The following is a 19,658-nucleotide window of genomic DNA, read 5'->3' as shown; positions in this document are numbered from 1 at the left end:
CACATATCTGAGGTAGTTCATTCTCGATGTTTAGTATCAGCCCGTTTTAGTATTAGCCCTGCCGATCTTGATGTTTTAACTCCAACGGATTTTTTTTAATGGTGGCCTGAGTATTTAACCTTACTGTAGCAGCGGTCGAAGTGGCGCACTCCCAAGCCTGGATTAGTTGTGGATTTAAACTTGCCGCCCATTAAGTAACCTTAAGTGAAAGTCGTTGAGCTGCTGCCTGGAAGAGATGGAGTCGCCCGAGCAGTGAATTAGCTGTGTCTGCTACCCCTTAAGGAAGCTGTTGAAACCATTGCTTCCCTTGGGGGTGTAAGTCGGCTCTCGCTGTCGCCAGGAGCTCCTAAATTTATGTCTTTGATTATTGCAAACATTACAGCACTGTAATTTATAATAAAGATCACTTTGTTAAAAAATGTAATTTATTCAGGCCCGGCGACAGGGAATACGGGCCCGGGGGGAAACAGGCCCGGCGACAGGGAATACGGGCCCGGGGGGAAACACCCCAAAAATTTTAATCTTTAAGGAGTTTCACATTTATTTATATAAGCTGTACCTCTACATATTACATGTTATAAATCTTTAAGCTAATGAACTCAATATAAATATATTAATTAGACCCGTTAGAAGTTTTCGTTGAACAGTTCGCACCAAAAATATACATGGATTTGTTGACATCTCTTTCACTGCCATATATTTTTCCAGCTTTTTTAGCCATCGATCCCAAGAGGTCTTGAGAAATTTTGTGTGCGGATCTTAGAGAAGATACCCATTCTTTTAATCCTATTTCATCCTGAAATAAAAAATAGTTTGTGCTTAAATGGTAAGAAAAGTAGGTATTTAGCTTACTGAGTTTGTCAAAATAATTCTGCCATCTCGGGTTCCATCATTAATGCGAATTTGAATGCAATTCTCGTTTTTGTGCAGAATAAAATCCGATGATATATCTTCTACTTGGTCCATAAAAATTAATTCTGGCTTATTATTTCCACTTTCCGAATGTAGCTCAAGCCTTAAAGGAAAAATAATTTACATAAAGAGATTTTGTGCATTAAAAATTTTCTATAATGCTTGTTTTCATAGTTAAAATTTTAACAGATTTAAAGTACTGACGCTTTATCAAATGCCTCTGAAGAAAATAATTGTAACTGTTTAAGTTTTAATTACTAACAATAACAAGTTACTAACAATATTTTAATATTTGTATATATATTTTTTAAATAATAACTTTGCAAGCGAAGTGTTTTCAACATTGCAGATAAAACTGTTTTATTAAAATTAAAATTTAATTAAGTTTAACATACACTATTGTGAAAATATGGGGTGTTTTTTTTAGGATTTTTTCAATAGAGTTCAGTTTGGCCATCTTTGATGTCAGCTGACATCTATCGAGTGCTTTATGATCAGATTGGTTTGGCACTTAATGATTAGAAGGTTAACAGCTGACAATGAGTTCTCTCACATCAGTCTTCCACTGCTTGCCGCTGGGAGTTTAATACGTTATTCACAAGACACGGGAAAAATTGTAGAAAACTGTTTTCTTATGAAATCCACGATTTCCATAGATAATAATTAGGCTTAAAAAAGACTTCTGTCGGGTGATTAATTAATACAGAACTTAAGCCTTTGGGAATGAAAGTGGCCGGGTTGACAATATTAGATCTAACCAGTGTGACCGTGAGCATTAAGTTATGGATTTTGGTTACTGACGCCCTAAAAAGGGGTCAACCAGCTCGATCTTAATTGTGCATGATTTGCTTCTGTATCCCGATGTTAATGAACAGCTGCATAATATTTAATTTGGTTGTGACTCTAATATTTCATCGTTGCAAAGTTGGTTGCATAAGATATTACGAAAGTGTCGACATCTAACAACTTTAGCATGTGCGATTTTTTTATAGAATTCGGACAACTTGGTTTTTTATATTATATTAGTAAAATACCTGTAATCCTGTAAAAAAGTTGCAAACTTAAGCTATTGTGTGTACTATACGGTTAATATGTGTTAACTTTTGGTGCGTTTGGCCGAGAAGAGAAAATCGGACGGAAAACTACCTTTTGAAGCCGAAAAAATACATTTTTTTTTAAGAGAAAATTATACTTCAACAAATAATTTTTATAAGTCATATCGCCGCTGACATACAAATTATTATACCCGTTACTCGTAGAGTAAGAGGGTATTATAGATTCGTTGAAAAGTATGTAACAGGCAGAAGGAAGCGTTTCCGACCATATAAAGTATATATATTCTTGATCAGGATCAATAGCCCAGTCGATCTGACCATGTCCGTCTGTCTGTCCGTCCGTCTGCGTGTCCGTCCGTATGAACGCTGAGATCTCAGGAACTGCAAAAGCTAGAAAGATTCAGATTAAGCATACAAACTCCAGAGACATAGACGCAGCGCAAGTTTATCGAATCATCTTGCCACGCCCACTCTAACGCCCACAAACCGCCCAAAGCTGCCACGCCCACACTTTTAAAAAATGTTTGGATATATTTTCATTTTTGCATTAGTCTTGTAAATTTCTATCGATTTGTCAAAAAACTTTTGGCCACGCCCATTCTAACGCCTACAACCGGCAAAAACTGTCAGTGTTGAAGACTCTCCTGCGCACTTCCAATAGCTGAGTAACGGGTATCATATAGTCGGAGAACTCGACTATATCGTTCTCTCTTGTTAACAATTATAATAACGGCATAATGGAGGTTAGAATATATTGGTAGAATTGCACTTACTATAGACATGTTAGGTCTAAAAATGAATGACGTTGTCGCGAGCCTGTTGTTGACCACGTTAGGAGAAAATTTCTGATTTCCATTTGACAGACCAAAAACGGATAGATGTGTTCTCGAATTTGAAAACCAAGGCCTACAGTAATTATCTGATGAGCATATGTTCGAATTTTTAGAGTTAAGCACTATCATTAACAATACAGACATTATTTTTAATTCGATTGCCTATATTTAAAAAAAAAACTTTTTCCTTACGAAGAATAATTGCACTCCCCATGAATGACACAGAATTTGTGATAACTCCAAATTATGTAGTGATTTATGGGAATGAAATACAGTACTATAAGGAAACATGTAAGTTTATAAGAAACATTTAGATATGTAAGAACGACTAAAATGTAACTCAAACAAATGCAAAATATTATATATTACAAGACTGATTAGTGGAAAGGAGGAGAAATGTCGCAAATTGCAATGGCGTCAAACTACAGACGGTGTTGGCTGAACCCATATTGTCGGTCATTGTTTATTGTTTGTTGTTTATTGTTGGCATTTGAAGAAGGAAAAAACTTGAAGTCTAGTGTAAGTTAGTTTAGGGCGAAGGCGGGAGCATAATAAAGCTCTCTCTCCCTTTTTGCGAATTCGCCCGCCTTCGCCAACCTCTGTTAAGCTAGGCCTAAGAACATATATGTAAAATAGAAGGTCATGTCGAAAATTAAATTCACCCCGAGCACACGCATTTATATTTCGTTCTCGTCGTTGCGAAAGTAAAAATTAATTATTCTTGCCACCAAAGTTCGGTTAATATTTTTTAATAAACTAATTAAAAAATTCATGGCGCCCCCGGGTGGACAAGATAATAAAAGTTTAAACAAAAGGCAACATTCAATTAAAGTGACAGTGACACATACATAAGTAATATACATACACATATATTTATACATAACCATAAAAGTGCCATATAAAAAATTGTTCTTTGTTTTTTTGAGTGCAAATAAATAAATATATTGTTGCCCGCGACGCGCTATTGTGTTTAAATAATAAATATATATTAAACGTATTCCGTGTCGGTCGCGAAATACCCTGCTTCCGGAATTGCCACCACCACCGAGGGAGCTTCTAAGGAAAGTGGCCGTAAGGAAATGCCAAAATTAGCATTCGGAAATCAGAGGTATTTTTGCAAAAAATTGAAAGCTAGAGTTATAGACAAATTTAATGTTTATTGTCTTGTGCTGGAATATTGCACCTCGCTTTCAGTTCTTGGCACATATGTACGTATCAATATAGTAGAGCTAGATTGCATGCAAATTATCCAATTTATTTTTTGATAAAATACATACAAATAAATATATTAAACCGCTTTTGGACACAACAGTTATTTATTATTTTGTACTGTATTATTGCAATCACTGTCGCCCCTTCCCCCTCTCGTTCGATGAAACTTGCATTAATAGTTGGGAAGTTAATCCAAGCTTGCGCACTAATACACATACAGCCTTATATACTAGCAGCTGCAGCGGTGAACTTTTCGTTTTCGCTTCGCTTTTGCACCGCTACCTGCGATGTTGATGTTTGGCCCTTTTCGTTAGCGCGCTTAGATTAGAGGACCGCCAAGTGACGCGCTACCCTGTATTCTGCGGGTATACCCTTTTCGGCGTCTTTTCGCACCCACTAATAATTGATACTGCGTGACTTGAATTTCAATTTAAATAATTTGTTTTCGTTGTTCTCATCAGAAAAATATTTAATATACGTTTCAAACAATAAATTAATAATTTATGAAATTAAAAATAACCTATTTGTTTGGTTTAATAAATTTCTAATTATTGATTCGAAGGTTATTAAATTATATTGTCGGTCTGATTTGAGATAATTTGTTTCGGCCATTTATTTCTTTAATTTGGAAATAATATTTAATTAATTTAAATATTCAATTTAAAACAAGAGAGAACGCTATAGTCGAGTTCCCCGACTATCTGATACCCGTTACTTAGCTAGTGGAATTGCGAAGGAGAGTCTTTAACACTGACAGTTTTTGGCGGTTTGTGGGCGTTAGAGTGGGCGTGGCAAAAAGTTTTTTGGCAAATCGATAGAAATTAACAAGACTAATACAAAAATACAAAAAATATCAAAACATTCATCAAAAGTGTGGGCGTGGCAGCTTTGGGCAGTTTGTGGGCGTTAGAGTGGGCGTGGCAAAAAGTTTTTTTGGAAATCGTTAGAAATTTACAAGACTAATACATAAATGAAACAAGAGAGAATGCTATAGTCGAGTTCCCCGACTATCTGATACCCGTTACTCAGCTAGTGGAAGTGCGAAGGAGAGTCTTCAGCACTGACAGTTTTTGGCGGTTTGTGGGCGCAAGAGTGGGCGTGGCAAAAAGTTTTTTGGCAAATCGTTAGAAATTTACAAGACTAATACAAAAATGAAAAAATATTAAAACCTTTTTCAAAAGTGTGGGCGTGGCAGTTTTTGGCGGTCTGTGGGCGTTAGAGTGGGCGTGGCAAAAAGTTTTTTGGCAAATCGATAGAAATTTACAAGACTAATACAAAAATGAAAAAATATTAAAACCTTTTTCAAAAGTGTGGGCGTGGCAGTTTTTGGCGGTCTGTGGGCGTTGGAGTGGGCGTGGCAAAAAGTTTTTTGGCAAATCGATAGAAATTTACAAGACTAATACAAAAATGAAAAAATATCAAAACCTTTTTTAAAAGTGTGGGCGTGGCAGTTTTTGGCGGTTTGTGGGCGTTAGAGTGGGCGTGGCAACATGAATCGACAAACTTGCGCCGCGTCTATGTCCCTGGAGTCTGTATTCTTAATCTCAACTTTCTACCTTTTGTTGTTCCTGAGATCTCGACGTTCATACGGACAGACGGACAGACGGACAGACAGACGGACGGACAGACGGACATGGCCAGATCGACTCGGCTACTGATCCTGATCAAGAATATATATACTTTATATGGTCGGAAACACTTCCTTCTGCCTGTTACATACTTTTCAACGAATCTAGTATACCCTTTTACTCTACGAGTAACGGGTATAAAAATATCGAAACTTTTTTTAAAAGTGTGGGCGTGGCAGTTTTGGGCGGTTTGTGGGCGTTAGAGTGGGCGTGGCAACATGAATCGACAAACTTGCGCTGCGTCTATGTCTCTGGAGTCTGTATGCTTAGTCTCAACTTTCTACCTTTTGTAGTTCCTGAGATCTCGACGTTCATACGGACAGACGGACATGGCCATATCGACTCGGCTATTGATCCTGATCAAGAATATATATACTTTATATGGTCGGAAACGCTTCCTTCTGCCTGTAACATACTTTTCAACGAATCTAGTATACCCTTTTACTCTACGAGTAACAGGTATAATGAGCCTAGAAACCAAAAAAAAATCGATTCTGGAAGAGCTGAAAAGCAAGCTCCAAAGTCGGGTCAGAACAATTCGCCGATTAAATGAGCGATTAGAAACGGGATCGATTCCGCTATTAGAGGAAGAATTGAAATGTCGACTAGAAAACTTAAATGCTTCAATTAGTAAGGCAAATCAATTACAAGAACAGATAGAAGGCATAGATTGTGGCGATTAATTTTGGGACGAGTTGGAAGAACATTGTATAGTGACCAAGGCAAAAATAACGTCCCTGTTGCCTGCCTTGAAGGTAGCAAGCGTCAGCGAAGCTCCGGGACCAGCTGCTGTAGCTCTGGTATAACGATAACGAATGCCTCATCTTTATGAATAATATATCAACATTGTTTAGTCTTCCTAAAATATTGCATCAGTCCGCTTCCTCCTTGAGAAACCTTATCGATACTGTTTCGTCGATTTAGGGTTCTCTGTTATAGATAGGAGATGATACAAAATTTCGAATGCAATGTTGATATATTTGGTATTGAATAGAGTCGACCCAGTGACCAAACAAAAATGGGAGGAACAGCTCGATTATGAGACTTTGCCGCTTTGGGCGCAAAGTCGACAAAGCCGAAGCAAGATAAAATTGTGTCGAGCAAGCCACATAATCGTAGCTCATTCTCGTGTTCCTTCTCCAACAGCAAGCCTCAGCAAACTTGTAGCTATTGCAATGCAGCAGATCATTTGCTACAGAATTGTAGCCCGTTTGGGCGTCTCTTTGTAATGCAAAGGTTCGAGTTTGTTAAGTCTGCCTCCTTATGTATCAATTGTCTGCGAAAAGGCCATACTGTTTCAAAATGCAAAGGCAAAAAGTGTCGAGTTTGTGACCGCTCACACCATATTCTGCTTCATAGATATACAGTGCCTGAGAACAGTTTAGCATTGCCACCCCCGCCAGAGACCATGTCTCCTACTTTTAACCAAGATCAGCCTTCCACGTCACATGTTATGCATGCCACGTCATTGGGCAGGGTGATTTTGGCTACGTCAATCATAAGCGTCCGTATGAAAAACGGAGAATACGTGTTAGCCCGAGCTCTGCTGGACTCTGGGTCTCAAACGAATTTTATCACAGAAGAACTGGCGAACCGCTTACAGATTCGTAGAGAGGAGTCGTGTATCAACTTACTTGGTATTGGCGAGTCCAATTCTCAAGTCAAAAAAAAGGTACACATAGTGGTGAAGTCGCGAATAAATGGTAGTGAGTTCTCCTTCGATTTCTGGATCTTAAAATCGATCTCCGGTTACCATCCTGATCAGTCGGTGAACGTCAGTGATTGGAAGATTCAGAAGAACCTACCATTAGCAGACCCATATTTCAACAAGTCACAAAAATTGATGTGTTGATAGGAGCAGAATCATTTTTCCAATTGCGAGCTGTTGGTCAAATTAGACAAGGTCCTGACTATCCAACTCTACAAAAGACCCTTCTTGGTTGGGTTGTTTCGGGCAGATACAAGTCTGCAGTCCCGAAACAAGTTGTGAATAGTTTCAGTTGTAGTGAAGAACCTTTAGTATCGATTGACAGCACACTACAGAAATTTTGGTCGCTGGAGGAAATGCCAAATCCAAAGAAAATTCTGTCGCTTGAGCACAAGTTATGTGAAGACCATTATTCCATAAGACCATAAGACCATAAGACCATTATTCCGACTACTCAGGTACTGCCATCAGGTCGGTTTGAAGTAAGGCTGCCGTTTAAATCTGATCCAAATGGATTAGGCAACTCCTTCGAGGTTGCAAAGCGGCGGTTTTTGTCGCTTGAGGGAAGGTTGTCTCGAGATACTAACATGAAGACCATGTACTTGGAATTCATGGAAGAATATCTCGGCCTAGGTCATATGTCGCCTACAGACAAAAGAGAAAAAAGATGTATCGCCAAGTAATGGTTAATGAAGCGGATAGGAAGTTTCAACTCATAGTGTGGAGGAGAGACCCCTCTGAATCCTTGAGATTATACAAGCTCAACACCGTCACATATGGTACTGGACCAGCCCCATTTCTGGCTATTCGGTGTTTAAAGAGGTTGAGTGAATCTGCTAAATTTTCATTCCCTACAGCTGCCGACGTAATTGGATCCGATTTTTACGTCGATGACATGTTAACTGGTGCTGCATGCGTAGAGGAGCTAAAGACAATTAAGTCTGAAGTGTCTCAGGTTCTTCAAACAGCAGGTTTTGAATTGACAAAGTGGTTTTCAAACTCACCTGAGGTCACTGCATCTGAGAGCACAGTTAAGTCGATACCTATCTCGGATTCAGAGGCAACTAAGGCGTTAAGTTAAGGCCTTCAAGTTCAAAATTGACACTTCTGTCATGGGTCTCCGAGCGACAAAACGGAACATGCTATCGGTGACATCGAAGCTGTTTGAACCCCTCGGATTGTTAAGTCCCATTGTGATTAAAGGAAAGATCCTATTGCAGGATCTCTGGCTTAATAAGTTAGATTGGGATGAGTCAATTCCGATGCATTTGGAAACAGCTTGGGATATGCTAAAAAGCACTCTGTCTCAACTGGATGAGATATCGATTCCTCGGTTCGTGCATACAGACCCATTGTCACCGGTACAGCTACATGCCTTTGCCGACGCCTCCATGAGAGCTTATGGAGCTTGCGTCTATATTCGTAGCAAAACTGCCGAAGGTTTTAAAATATCGTTGTTGACTTCAAAGTCAAAAGTAGCGCCGCTCCAGACCAAAACGCTCCCAAGGCTTGAGTTATGTGCCGCTCACCTTCTCGCAGATCTCTGCCATAGAATCAAACCCTTTTTAAATGCCCCTATCGAACGAATTGTATACTCGTCGGACTCTGAAGTTACTCTTCACTGGATTCGATCTCATCCATCTTCGTTGTCGACATTCGTTTCGAACAGGGTAGCGGAGATTCAAGAATGGTCAGGAGAAGCTACATGGCGGCATGTTCCCACAAAGCAGAACCCAGCAGATATCGTTTCGAGAGGTTGTGACGTCGACGAGATAGGACAGTCGATCTGGTTCACTGGCCCAACATTTCTGAAGGACGAAGAAGAAAACTGGCCCAAAAATGCGCATTTCGAGCCGGATGAGGAAGTCTTGCGTCAGGAAGCTAGGAAGACTGTGGTCGGACTGACCGCTGCTGTGCAAACTTCCGATTTGCTGGATGTCATCGAGGGTGTTTGCTTATATGTTCCGCTTTATAAGAAAATGCAAAGACAAGGGTATAGTTTTCGAAGAAACTCTGTCACCGACTGAATACAATGAAGCGTTTCATAAGATTATCGAAATAGTACAAAAGCACGAGTATCAAGTAGAAATTGAAAAGGTTCGTAAAGGCTTGCTGTTGACGAAACTCTTGCAGTTTGTGCACAGCTACGTCCGGCATTTGCACCATTCCAATATTCAGGTCGGCCCTCAAGCACTTGTGAGCATCCTACGACAGCGTATTTGGGCCGTAAACGCTCAGGAACTCTGCAGTCAGACAGTTCGATCATGTGTGCGCTGCTTCAAATGCAAGCCTCGACTGATGACATAAATTATAGGAAAACTATCCGCAGATAGACTCCGTGCTCTCCGCCCATTTGCGATATGTGGCGTTGATTTTTCTGGCCCTGTCTATACGACATTAAAAATTCGAGGAATGCCCCCGTATAAGTCCTACGTTGCCTTATTTTTTTAGTTTGCGTCCAAGGCGGTTCACTTAGAGATTGTCTCAGATCTAAGTACTGATTTTTTTCTATTGGCTTTTCAAAGATTCATTGGTCGACGAGGATGTCCGCAGACGGTGCGACGAACTTCGTCGGAGCGAGTCGTTACTTCGCAGCACCAGCACTCCGGACCCCGGACCAGGCGGCTCTCAGTTGCTTGCGGTAATGGCGGCTTGTCTCGTCAGTCAGGCAAACGTTCTGGCGGCGATGGTCCCGGGAATATGTCCTGGGCTTTCAGGTTCGCGGCAAGTGGCACGAGGAGAAGGCCAACGTCGAGGAGGGCCAACTCGCCGTCGTGGCAGAGGACAACCTGCTTCCTCAACAGTGGCTACTGGAAAGGATCGTCGCGACGCACGCAGGAGAGGACGGCAAGGTCAGGGTCGTCGACCTTAGGAGGAGTGATGGAGCCATCTTCCGGAGGGCGATCCACAAGCTGGCGCCGCTGCCGATTTGTTGAAGCCGTGGAGGTGTTCAACGGGGCCGGTGTTGGCTGAACCCATATTGTCGGCCATTGTTTATTGTTGGCATATGAAGAAGGAAAAAAGTTGAAGCTTATTGTAAGTTAGTTTAGGGCAAAGGCGGGAGCATAATAAAGCTCTCTCTCGCTCTTTGCGAATTCGCCCCGCCTTCGCCAACCACTGTTAAGCTAAGCCTAAGAACATATATCTTAAATAGAAGGTCATGTCGAAAATTGAATTCACCCCCAGCACACGCATTTCTTTTTCGTTCGAGTACTACTGATACTGGTACGAGCCGTGGCCTGCTTCCTCAAAAAGACACCTATTTTCGCACCGAATACCACACCACGTGGCACCTTTACACCCACCATCGCTCCATCTGCTACGTTAACAGCAACCAGCATTTACCCTCGGCGGTGCCCCGTCCAAACTTCCTCGACAACCAGAAGTCTAGAGGGCACCCAGAAATGCTTTGTGTCGTCTCACTTGAAACGCTGAGTTTTAGTATTAACTAAAACTCGAAATGATGTATCGGATAACACTTAAAACGCTGAGTCTTTGTATCAACTAGAACTTGAGATGCTGAATCACCAGCCACCCAAAACCTCTTTACTTACAGAATCGCATTAGTATAAGGACATATGTAACTAACCCAGATGTAAAGAACTATGAAAGAAACATAAAGATCATTCGAAATTTCAAACTCAACTGGAACGGATGTATTATTTTCCTCCAAACTACACACCCTCAGTGTTGAAGACTGTTTGTGGGCAAATCGAAAGGAATTTACAATAGAGGGCTGCATAACACCATTCTCTTTGTTTGCATTTAGAGTACTCATTCGTTTTAGTAAGTATTCAGAATACATACCATTCAGTTGTCGCGATCTCTTTGCGTTCACTTCGTATGGGTTCGGAGTTTTGGGCACCCGAACGAAACGAAGTCAATGAATGCGCGCAAAGACTAAATGAAGCCAATGAATGTTCAATAGAAATTCAGAGTACTCTGAATTCTTTATGTTGTCATTGTGTAAAATGAGTTCGGACAGCGCGGAGGTAAGTCTAAGTTTTCTGTGTTTGTGTATTATTTAATAACAGACAAACGTTCTGCCATTTCGCTTAACTCGGAAAATATTAATAAAATTATGTTTTTACACAATAACATTGAAAATTAAAAAAATATATATATATATATTTATAAGATAAGAATATAATGTATTATCAGTTATGTAATAATATTAAAACACGAATTTAGCATCTTTTATTGAAACTCACACACACACACACATACGCAGACAAGACATTCGAATCACCCATTCACTTTACTCGGTCTTCACTTCATTCGTTTCAGAATGTGCCGTTTGAATTGAATGAATTGAAGTCGACGCGTGTTGCCGACTTCACTTCGTTCATTTGCAAACGCGCCGAATTCACTTCGTTCGTTTCAACACGAATGTCTCATTTGCCGGTTTGAATGGTGTTATGCAGCCCTCTAATTTACAAGACTAATAATAAAAGGAAAAATTGTTAAGACCTTTTTTTAAAACTGTGGGCGTGGCAGATTTGCGTAGTTGGTGGGCGTTAGAGTGGGCGTGGCACACAAATTTTCGTCATACTGGTAGAGTTCTACAAGACAAATACAAAACTTAAATAATATCTAATTATTTTAAAAAGTGTGGGTGTGGCAGTTTTGGGCGCCTTGTAGCCGTTAAAGTTTTATACTTCCTGAGATTCATGCGGACGGAAAGACGGACATAGCCAGATCGACTCCGCTATTGATCCTGTTCAAGAATATAAATACTCGATATGGTCGGAACGCTTCCTTTTGCCTGCAACATACTTTTCAATGAATCTAGTATACCCTTTTACTCAACGAGTAACGGATATAATAAGATCAATGGGCCCGTGAGAATTTACTTTTCTAGTGTTTACAGCGACTTGGTTAATACCGGATATACTTAACACTGCAGTTTTCCCATGTTTTTATACAATATACAGGCATGATCGTCCCTCCAGACGGGGAGGTGGAGTCCTAATTGTGGTTAGGTCATAGGTTCATATGCGTAAAGCTGTCATATTCCAATATCGCAAGTTGTCGCAAGTTAATTATATTCGAAACTCTCTTGGTCGATTAATCGATCTATGTTTTGTAACAAGTCCTGAAAGTGTGTTTCTGTCCAGAGTAGCACCTCTTACCTAACCTAAAGATCCATATCATCCTACTTTCGGGGTGACAATCGACATAGGTTCCGTAAAAAAGGAGAGATCAAAGAAGTCAATCAAACAAATTCATTATTTTCGCAAGGCAAACTTTCTGAGGATAAATTTGCTTTAATTGGTCCGATCTGCAGTCCCGAAACAAGTTGTGAATAGTTTCAGTTGTAGTGAAGAACCTTTAGTATCGATTGACAGCACACTACAGAAATTTTGGTCGCTGGAGGAAATGCCAAATCCAAAGAAAATTCTGTCGCTTGAGCACAAGTTATGTGAAGACCATTATTCCATAAGACCATAAGACCATAAGACCATTATTCCGACTACTCAGGTACTGCCATCAGGTCGGTTTGAAGTAAGGCTGCCGTTTAAATCTGATCCAAATGGATTAGGCAACTCCTTCGAGGTTGCAAAGCGGCGGTTTTTGTCGCTTGAGGGAAGGTTGTCTCGAGATACTAACATGAAGACCATGTACTTGGAATTCATGGAAGAATATCTCGGCCTAGGTCATATGTCGCCTACAGACAAAAGAGAAAAAAGATGTATCGCCAAGTAATGGTTAATGAAGCGGATAGGAAGTTTCAACTCATAGTGTGGAGGAGAGACCCCTCTGAATCCTTGAGATTATACAAGCTCAACACCGTCACATATGGTACTGGACCAGCCCCATTTCTGGCTATTCGGTGTTTAAAGAGGTTGAGTGAATCTGCTAAATTTTCATTCCCTACAGCTGCCGACGTAATTGGATCCGATTTTTACGTCGATGACATGTTAACTGGTGCTGCATGCGTAGAGGAGCTAAAGACAATTAAGTCTGAAGTGTCTCAGGTTCTTCAAACAGCAGGTTTTGAATTGACAAAGTGGTTTTCAAACTCACCTGAGGTCACTGCATCTGAGAGCACAGTTAAGTCGATACCTATCTCGGATTCAGAGGCAACTAAGGCGTTAAGTTAAGGCCTTCAAGTTCAAAATTGACACTTCTGTCATGGGTCTCCGAGCGACAAAACGGAACATGCTATCGGTGACATCGAAGCTGTTTGAACCCCTCGGATTGTTAAGTCCCATTGTGATTAAAGGAAAGATCCTATTGCAGGATCTCTGGCTTAATAAGTTAGATTGGGATGAGTCAATTCCGATGCATTTGGAAACAGCTTGGGATATGCTAAAAAGCACTCTGTCTCAACTGGATGAGATATCGATTCCTCGGTTCGTGCATACAGACCCATTGTCACCGGTACAGCTACATGCCTTTGCCGACGCCTCCATGAGAGCTTATGGAGCTTGCGTCTATATTCGTAGCAAAACTGCCGAAGGTTTTAAAATATCGTTGTTGACTTCAAAGTCAAAAGTAGCGCCGCTCCAGACCAAAACGCTCCCAAGGCTTGAGTTATGTGCCGCTCACCTTCTCGCAGATCTCTGCCATAGAATCAAACCCTTTTTAAATGCCCCTATCGAACGAATTGTATACTCGTCGGACTCTGAAGTTACTCTTCACTGGATTCGATCTCATCCATCTTCGTTGTCGACATTCGTTTCGAACAGGGTAGCGGAGATTCAAGAATGGTCAGGAGAAGCTACATGGCGGCATGTTCCCACAAAGCAGAACCCAGCAGATATCGTTTCGAGAGGTTGTGACGTCGACGAGATAGGACAGTCGATCTGGTTCACTGGCCCAACATTTCTGAAGGACGAAGAAGAAAACTGGCCCAAAAATGCGCATTTCGAGCCGGATGAGGAAGTCTTGCGTCAGGAAGCTAGGAAGACTGTGGTCGGACTGACCGCTGCTGTGCAAACTTCCGATTTGCTGGATGTCATCGAGGGTGTTTGCTTATATGTTCCGCTTTATAAGAAAATGCAAAGACAAGGGTATAGTTTTCGAAGAAACTCTGTCACCGACTGAATACAATGAAGCGTTTCATAAGATTATCGAAATAGTACAAAAGCACGAGTATCAAGTAGAAATTGAAAAGGTTCGTAAAGGCTTGCTGTTGACGAAACTCTTGCAGTTTGTGCACAGCTACGTCCGGCATTTGCACCATTCCAATATTCAGGTCGGCCCTCAAGCACTTGTGAGCATCCTACGACAGCGTATTTGGGCCGTAAACGCTCAGGAACTCTGCAGTCAGACAGTTCGATCATGTGTGCGCTGCTTCAAATGCAAGCCTCGACTGATGACATAAATTATAGGAAAACTATCCGCAGATAGACTCCGTGCTCTCCGCCCATTTGCGATATGTGGCGTTGATTTTTCTGGCCCTGTCTATACGACATTAAAAATTCGAGGAATGCCCCCGTATAAGTCCTACGTTGCCTTATTTTTTTAGTTTGCGTCCAAGGCGGTTCACTTAGAGATTGTCTCAGATCTAAGTACTGATTTTTTTCTATTGGCTTTTCAAAGATTCATTGGTCGACGAGGATGTCCGCAGACGGTGCGACGAACTTCGTCGGAGCGAGTCGTTACTTCGCAGCACCAGCACTCCGGACCCCGGACCAGGCGGCTCTCAGTTGCTTGCGGTAATGGCGGCTTGTCTCGTCAGTCAGGCAAACGTTCTGGCGGCGATGGTCCCGGGAATATGTCCTGGGCTTTCAGGTTCGCGGCAAGTGGCACGAGGAGAAGGCCAACGTCGAGGAGGGCCAACTCGCCGTCGTGGCAGAGGACAACCTGCTTCCTCAACAGTGGCTACTGGAAAGGATCGTCGCGACGCACGCAGGAGAGGACGGCAAGGTCAGGGTCGTCGACCTTAGGAGGAGTGATGGAGCCATCTTCCGGAGGGCGATCCACAAGCTGGCGCCGCTGCCGATTTGTTGAAGCCGTGGAGGTGTTCAACGGGGCCGGTGTTGGCTGAACCCATATTGTCGGCCATTGTTTATTGTTGGCATATGAAGAAGGAAAAAAGTTGAAGCTTATTGTAAGTTAGTTTAGGGCAAAGGCGGGAGCATAATAAAGCTCTCTCTCGCTCTTTGCGAATTCGCCCCGCCTTCGCCAACCACTGTTAAGCTAAGCCTAAGAACATATATCTTAAATAGAAGGTCATGTCGAAAATTGAATTCACCCCCAGCACACGCATTTCTTTTTCGTTCGAGTACTACTGATACTGGTACGAGCCGTGGCCTGCTTCCTCAAAAAGACACCTATTTTCGCACCGAATACCACACCACGTGGCACCTTTACACCCACCATCGCTCCATCTGCTACGTTAACAGCAACCAGCATTTACCCTCGGCGGTGCCCCGTCCAAACTTCCTCGACAACCAGAAGTCTAGAGGGCACCCAGAAATGCTTTGTGTCGTCTCACTTGAAACGCTGAGTTTTAGTATTAACTAAAACTCGAAATGATGTATCGGATAACACTTAAAACGCTGAGTCTTTGTATCAACTAGAACTTGAGATGCTGAATCACCAGCCACCCAAAACCTCTTTACTTACAGAATCGCATTAGTATAAGGACATATGTAACTAACCCAGATATAAAGAACTATGAAAGAAACATAAAGATCATTCGAAATTTCAAACTCAACTGGAACGGATGTATTATTTTCCTCCAAACTACACACCCTCAGTGTTGAAGACTGTTTGTGGGCAAATCGAAAGGAATTTACAATAGAGGGCTGCATAACACCATTCTCTTTGTTTGCATTTAGAGTACTCATTCGTTTTAGTAAGTATTCAGAATACATACCATTCAGTTGTCGCGATCTCTTTGCGTTCACTTCGTATGGGTTCGGAGTTTTGGGCACCCGAACGAAACGAAGTCAATGAATGCGCGCAAAGACTAAATGAAGCCAATGAATGTTCAATAGAAATTCAGAGTACTCTGAATTCTTTATGTTGTCATTGTGTAAAATGAGTTCGGACAGCGCGGAGGTAAGTCTAAGTTTTCTGTGTTTGTGTATTATTTAATAACAGACAAACGTTCTGCCATTTCGCTTAACTCGGAAAATATTAATAAAATTATGTTTTTACACAATAACATTGAAAATTAAAAAAATATATATATATATATTTATAAGATAAGAATATAATGTATTATCAGTTATGTAATAATATTAAAACACGAATTTAGCATCTTTTATTGAAACTCACACACACACACACATACGCAGACAAGACATTCGAATCACCCATTCACTTTACTCGGTCTTCACTTCATTCGTTTCAGAATGTGCCGTTTGAATTGAATGAATTGAAGTCGACGCGTGTTGCCGACTTCACTTCGTTCATTTGCAAACGCGCCGAATTCACTTCGTTCGTTTCAACACGAATGTCTCATTTGCCGGTTTGAATGGTGTTATGCAGCCCTCTAATTTACAAGACTAATAATAAAAGGAAAAATTGTTAAGACCTTTTTTTAAAACTGTGGGCGTGGCAGATTTGCGTAGAGTGGGCGTGGCACACAAATTTTCGTCATACTGGTAGAGTTCTACAAGACAAATACAAAACTTAAATAATATCTAATTATTTTAAAAAGTGTGGGTGTGGCAGTTTTGGGCGCCTTGTAGCCGTTAAAGTTTTATACTTCCTGAGATTCATGCGGACGGAAAGACGGACATAGCCAGATCGACTCCGCTATTGATCCTGTTCAAGAATATAAATACTCGATATGGTCGGAACGCTTCCTTTTGCCTGCAACATACTTTTCAATGAATCTAGTATACCCTTTTACTCAACGAGTAACGGATATAATAAGATCAATGGGCCCGTGAGAATTTACTTTTCTAGTGTTTACAGCGACTTGGTTAATACCGGATATACTTAACACTGCAGTTTTCCCATGTTTTTATACAATATACAGGCATGATCGTCCCTCCAGACGGGGAGGTGGAGTCCTAATTGTGGTTAGGTCATAGGTTCATATGCGTAAAGCTGTCATATTCCAATATCGCAAGTTGTCGCAAGTTAATTATATTCGAAACTCTCTTGGTCGATTAATCGATCTATGTTTTGTAACAAGTCCTGAAAGTGTGTTTCTGTCCAGAGTAGCACCTCTTACCTAACCTAAAGATCCATATCATCCTACTTTCGGGGTGACAATCGACATAGGTTCCGTAAAAAAGGAGAGATCAAAGAAGTCAATCAAACAAATTCATTATTTTCGCAAGGCAAACTTTCTGAGGATAAATTTGCTTTAATTGGTCCGATCTTTACTAGTGGAACAAATTAGCGGATGCCATAAATATTTTTTATACCGCAAATAAATCTTTATTTAGCTCTTGAATTCCGATGTACTATCCGTCAATCTCTAATAAACCCCATTAGTTTAACAAAGAGTTGACACACCTAAGAAATGTAACATTTAAAAATACCGGTTCTCAGTCTATCGTTTCTAAATATGCTTACTGCTCAGTACTAAAAAATGATTTATGCCATTGCAAGTTCCAGTTAGCGCAGGATCCAAAACACTTTTATAATTTCGTTAACACTAAGCGCCAAACAATTTCATACCCATCCTCGCTATTTTTTAAAAATACTACAGACAATAGTCGATCTATTTACCAAGTTTTTTCCAAGCAGCCTTACTCTTACACGGTATCAAAGACGAATTTAATATTTGGTCCCACTCTAAACAAAATCTCACTGCTTTATGATCTTCAGCGTATTAAGCCTTTCGATTCGCCAGGCCCCGAAGGAATCCCTGGATGTGTGCTTAGATTATGTGCAGAATCCCTGGGCTGAAATTGTTTACCTTATCTCTGTAAATTTCGGACTTCGCATATACGGAAGGAGTCTTTTGTGATCCCTCCCCGTTAAAATAGGTAACAAAATGGATGAAAGCTATTACAAAGGAATCTCTAAATTGTCGGGTATCCCTAAGCTGTTTGAAAATGTTATCACTCCTTATTTGCAGCACATTTGTAGGTTAATTATATCACCATGTCAGCATGGTTTTTTGAAACGCAGATCAACAACCACTAACCTTTTGGAGAAAACTTTCCTGGTAATACAGGACTTCAAAAATAATCTTTAAACATATGTAATCTACACTGACTTTGTTAATCATTCTTTTCTAGTAAGAAACTTGATTTATTAGGTTTCCCTGTTGATCTTGTAAATTGAATTTTAGGTTAGGTTGGCAGGATGCAACGGGTCCTCTTTAAAAAATTGTTTTCTTGTATTCTCCGAGTCGCATCCGGTCGCATCCAAGGGAACCACCCAGTCCACTCCATTTTACCATTTTCATTAACGACCTTCTCTTAATAATAAAGCATTCGCGTGTATGCCTGCAGTAAAAGGACATTTCGTGTCATATGGACTTACAATCCGATCGCGTGATAACGTATTAAACTTAAATGGCTCCAAGTGTAAAGCTCCAAGTATAAAGTAAACGTCGAGATCTCGGGAACTTAAACTTAAATGGCTCCAAGTGTAAAGCTCCAAGTATAAAGTAAACGTCGAGATTTCGGGAACTATAAAAACTAGAGGGTTGAAATTAAGCATACAGATTCTAGAGACATGGACGCAGCGCAATTTTGTTTACAAATGATTCCACGCCCACTCAAACGAACACAAACCGACCAAAACTGCCATTGTTTTGATATTATTTTATATATTTATTAGGTTTGTAAATTTTTTATCGATTTTCCAAAAAAAAATGTGCTACGCCTGCTCGTCACACCTACAATTTTGAACCTTTTTTTTTATTTTATTCCGTTTATTATAGTTTTTCCATTTTCTATCAATATTGTAAAATAATGTTGAAATTTCTCGTTCGCCATTTATGGAATTGACACATACCTATTTGGATATAACTTGGCGTATTTTGTTTGCCATAAAGATGCAAAAGAGCCCCCAAGCTTTTTTATGTATCCATGTAATATACAATCCGATTCCTTTTCATCTGCATCGAAGTGCTGCTTTTGCTTTAATTTTTTTTTTTGTTCTAGTTTATCGGTCTCAGTGTTGACCGTATCAAATACTGTTTCAGAAACTTCCTGTTGCCACCTACGAAAGATAAGGAAGAGAACAAGAAATAAAATCAATATTTTTGACAATTATTATAAAACAATATATGAATTAGATTCAATTATGAATTTATAAGTTAACACAAGCCAACGAACTAGAACAGTTGGCTCAGTGTACGAAACATAATATCAAAATGTCAAAGTGCTGACCCAGCATTGGGCCGGAAACCCGTGCGCAGCCGGCAAACACAGCATATTTG

General features: G+C 40.5%; 1 protein-coding gene across 2 annotated transcripts in view; it reads right to left on the bottom strand.

Moving 5' to 3' along the window:
• Window positions 1–515: 515 nt before the first annotated feature.
• LOC122625460 (G protein-coupled receptor kinase 1) overlaps window positions 516–19,658 on the bottom strand; it is a 133,313-nt gene continuing 114,170 nt past the window's right edge. For both annotated transcript variants that reach the window (XM_043805544.1, XM_043805543.1), the window contains 3 exons: window positions 19,232–19,438; window positions 853–1,015; window positions 516–796 (listed from right to left, as the gene is read on the bottom strand). In XM_043805544.1, coding sequence (XP_043661479.1) covers window positions 614–796; window positions 853–1,015; window positions 19,232–19,438 — 553 coding nt within the window. In that variant the 3' untranslated portion in view covers window positions 516–613. The remainder of the gene's footprint in view (window positions 797–852; window positions 1,016–19,231; window positions 19,439–19,658) is intronic.

Source organism: Drosophila teissieri, unplaced genomic scaffold (genome assembly GCF_016746235.2).
Source record: "Drosophila teissieri strain GT53w unplaced genomic scaffold, Prin_Dtei_1.1 Segkk10_quiver_pilon_scaf, whole genome shotgun sequence".
Classification (NCBI taxonomy): domain Eukaryota; kingdom Metazoa; phylum Arthropoda; class Insecta; order Diptera; family Drosophilidae; genus Drosophila; species Drosophila teissieri.
Note: the sequence above shows the minus strand (reverse complement) of the source record. Positions and strands in the feature narration are given on the sequence as shown.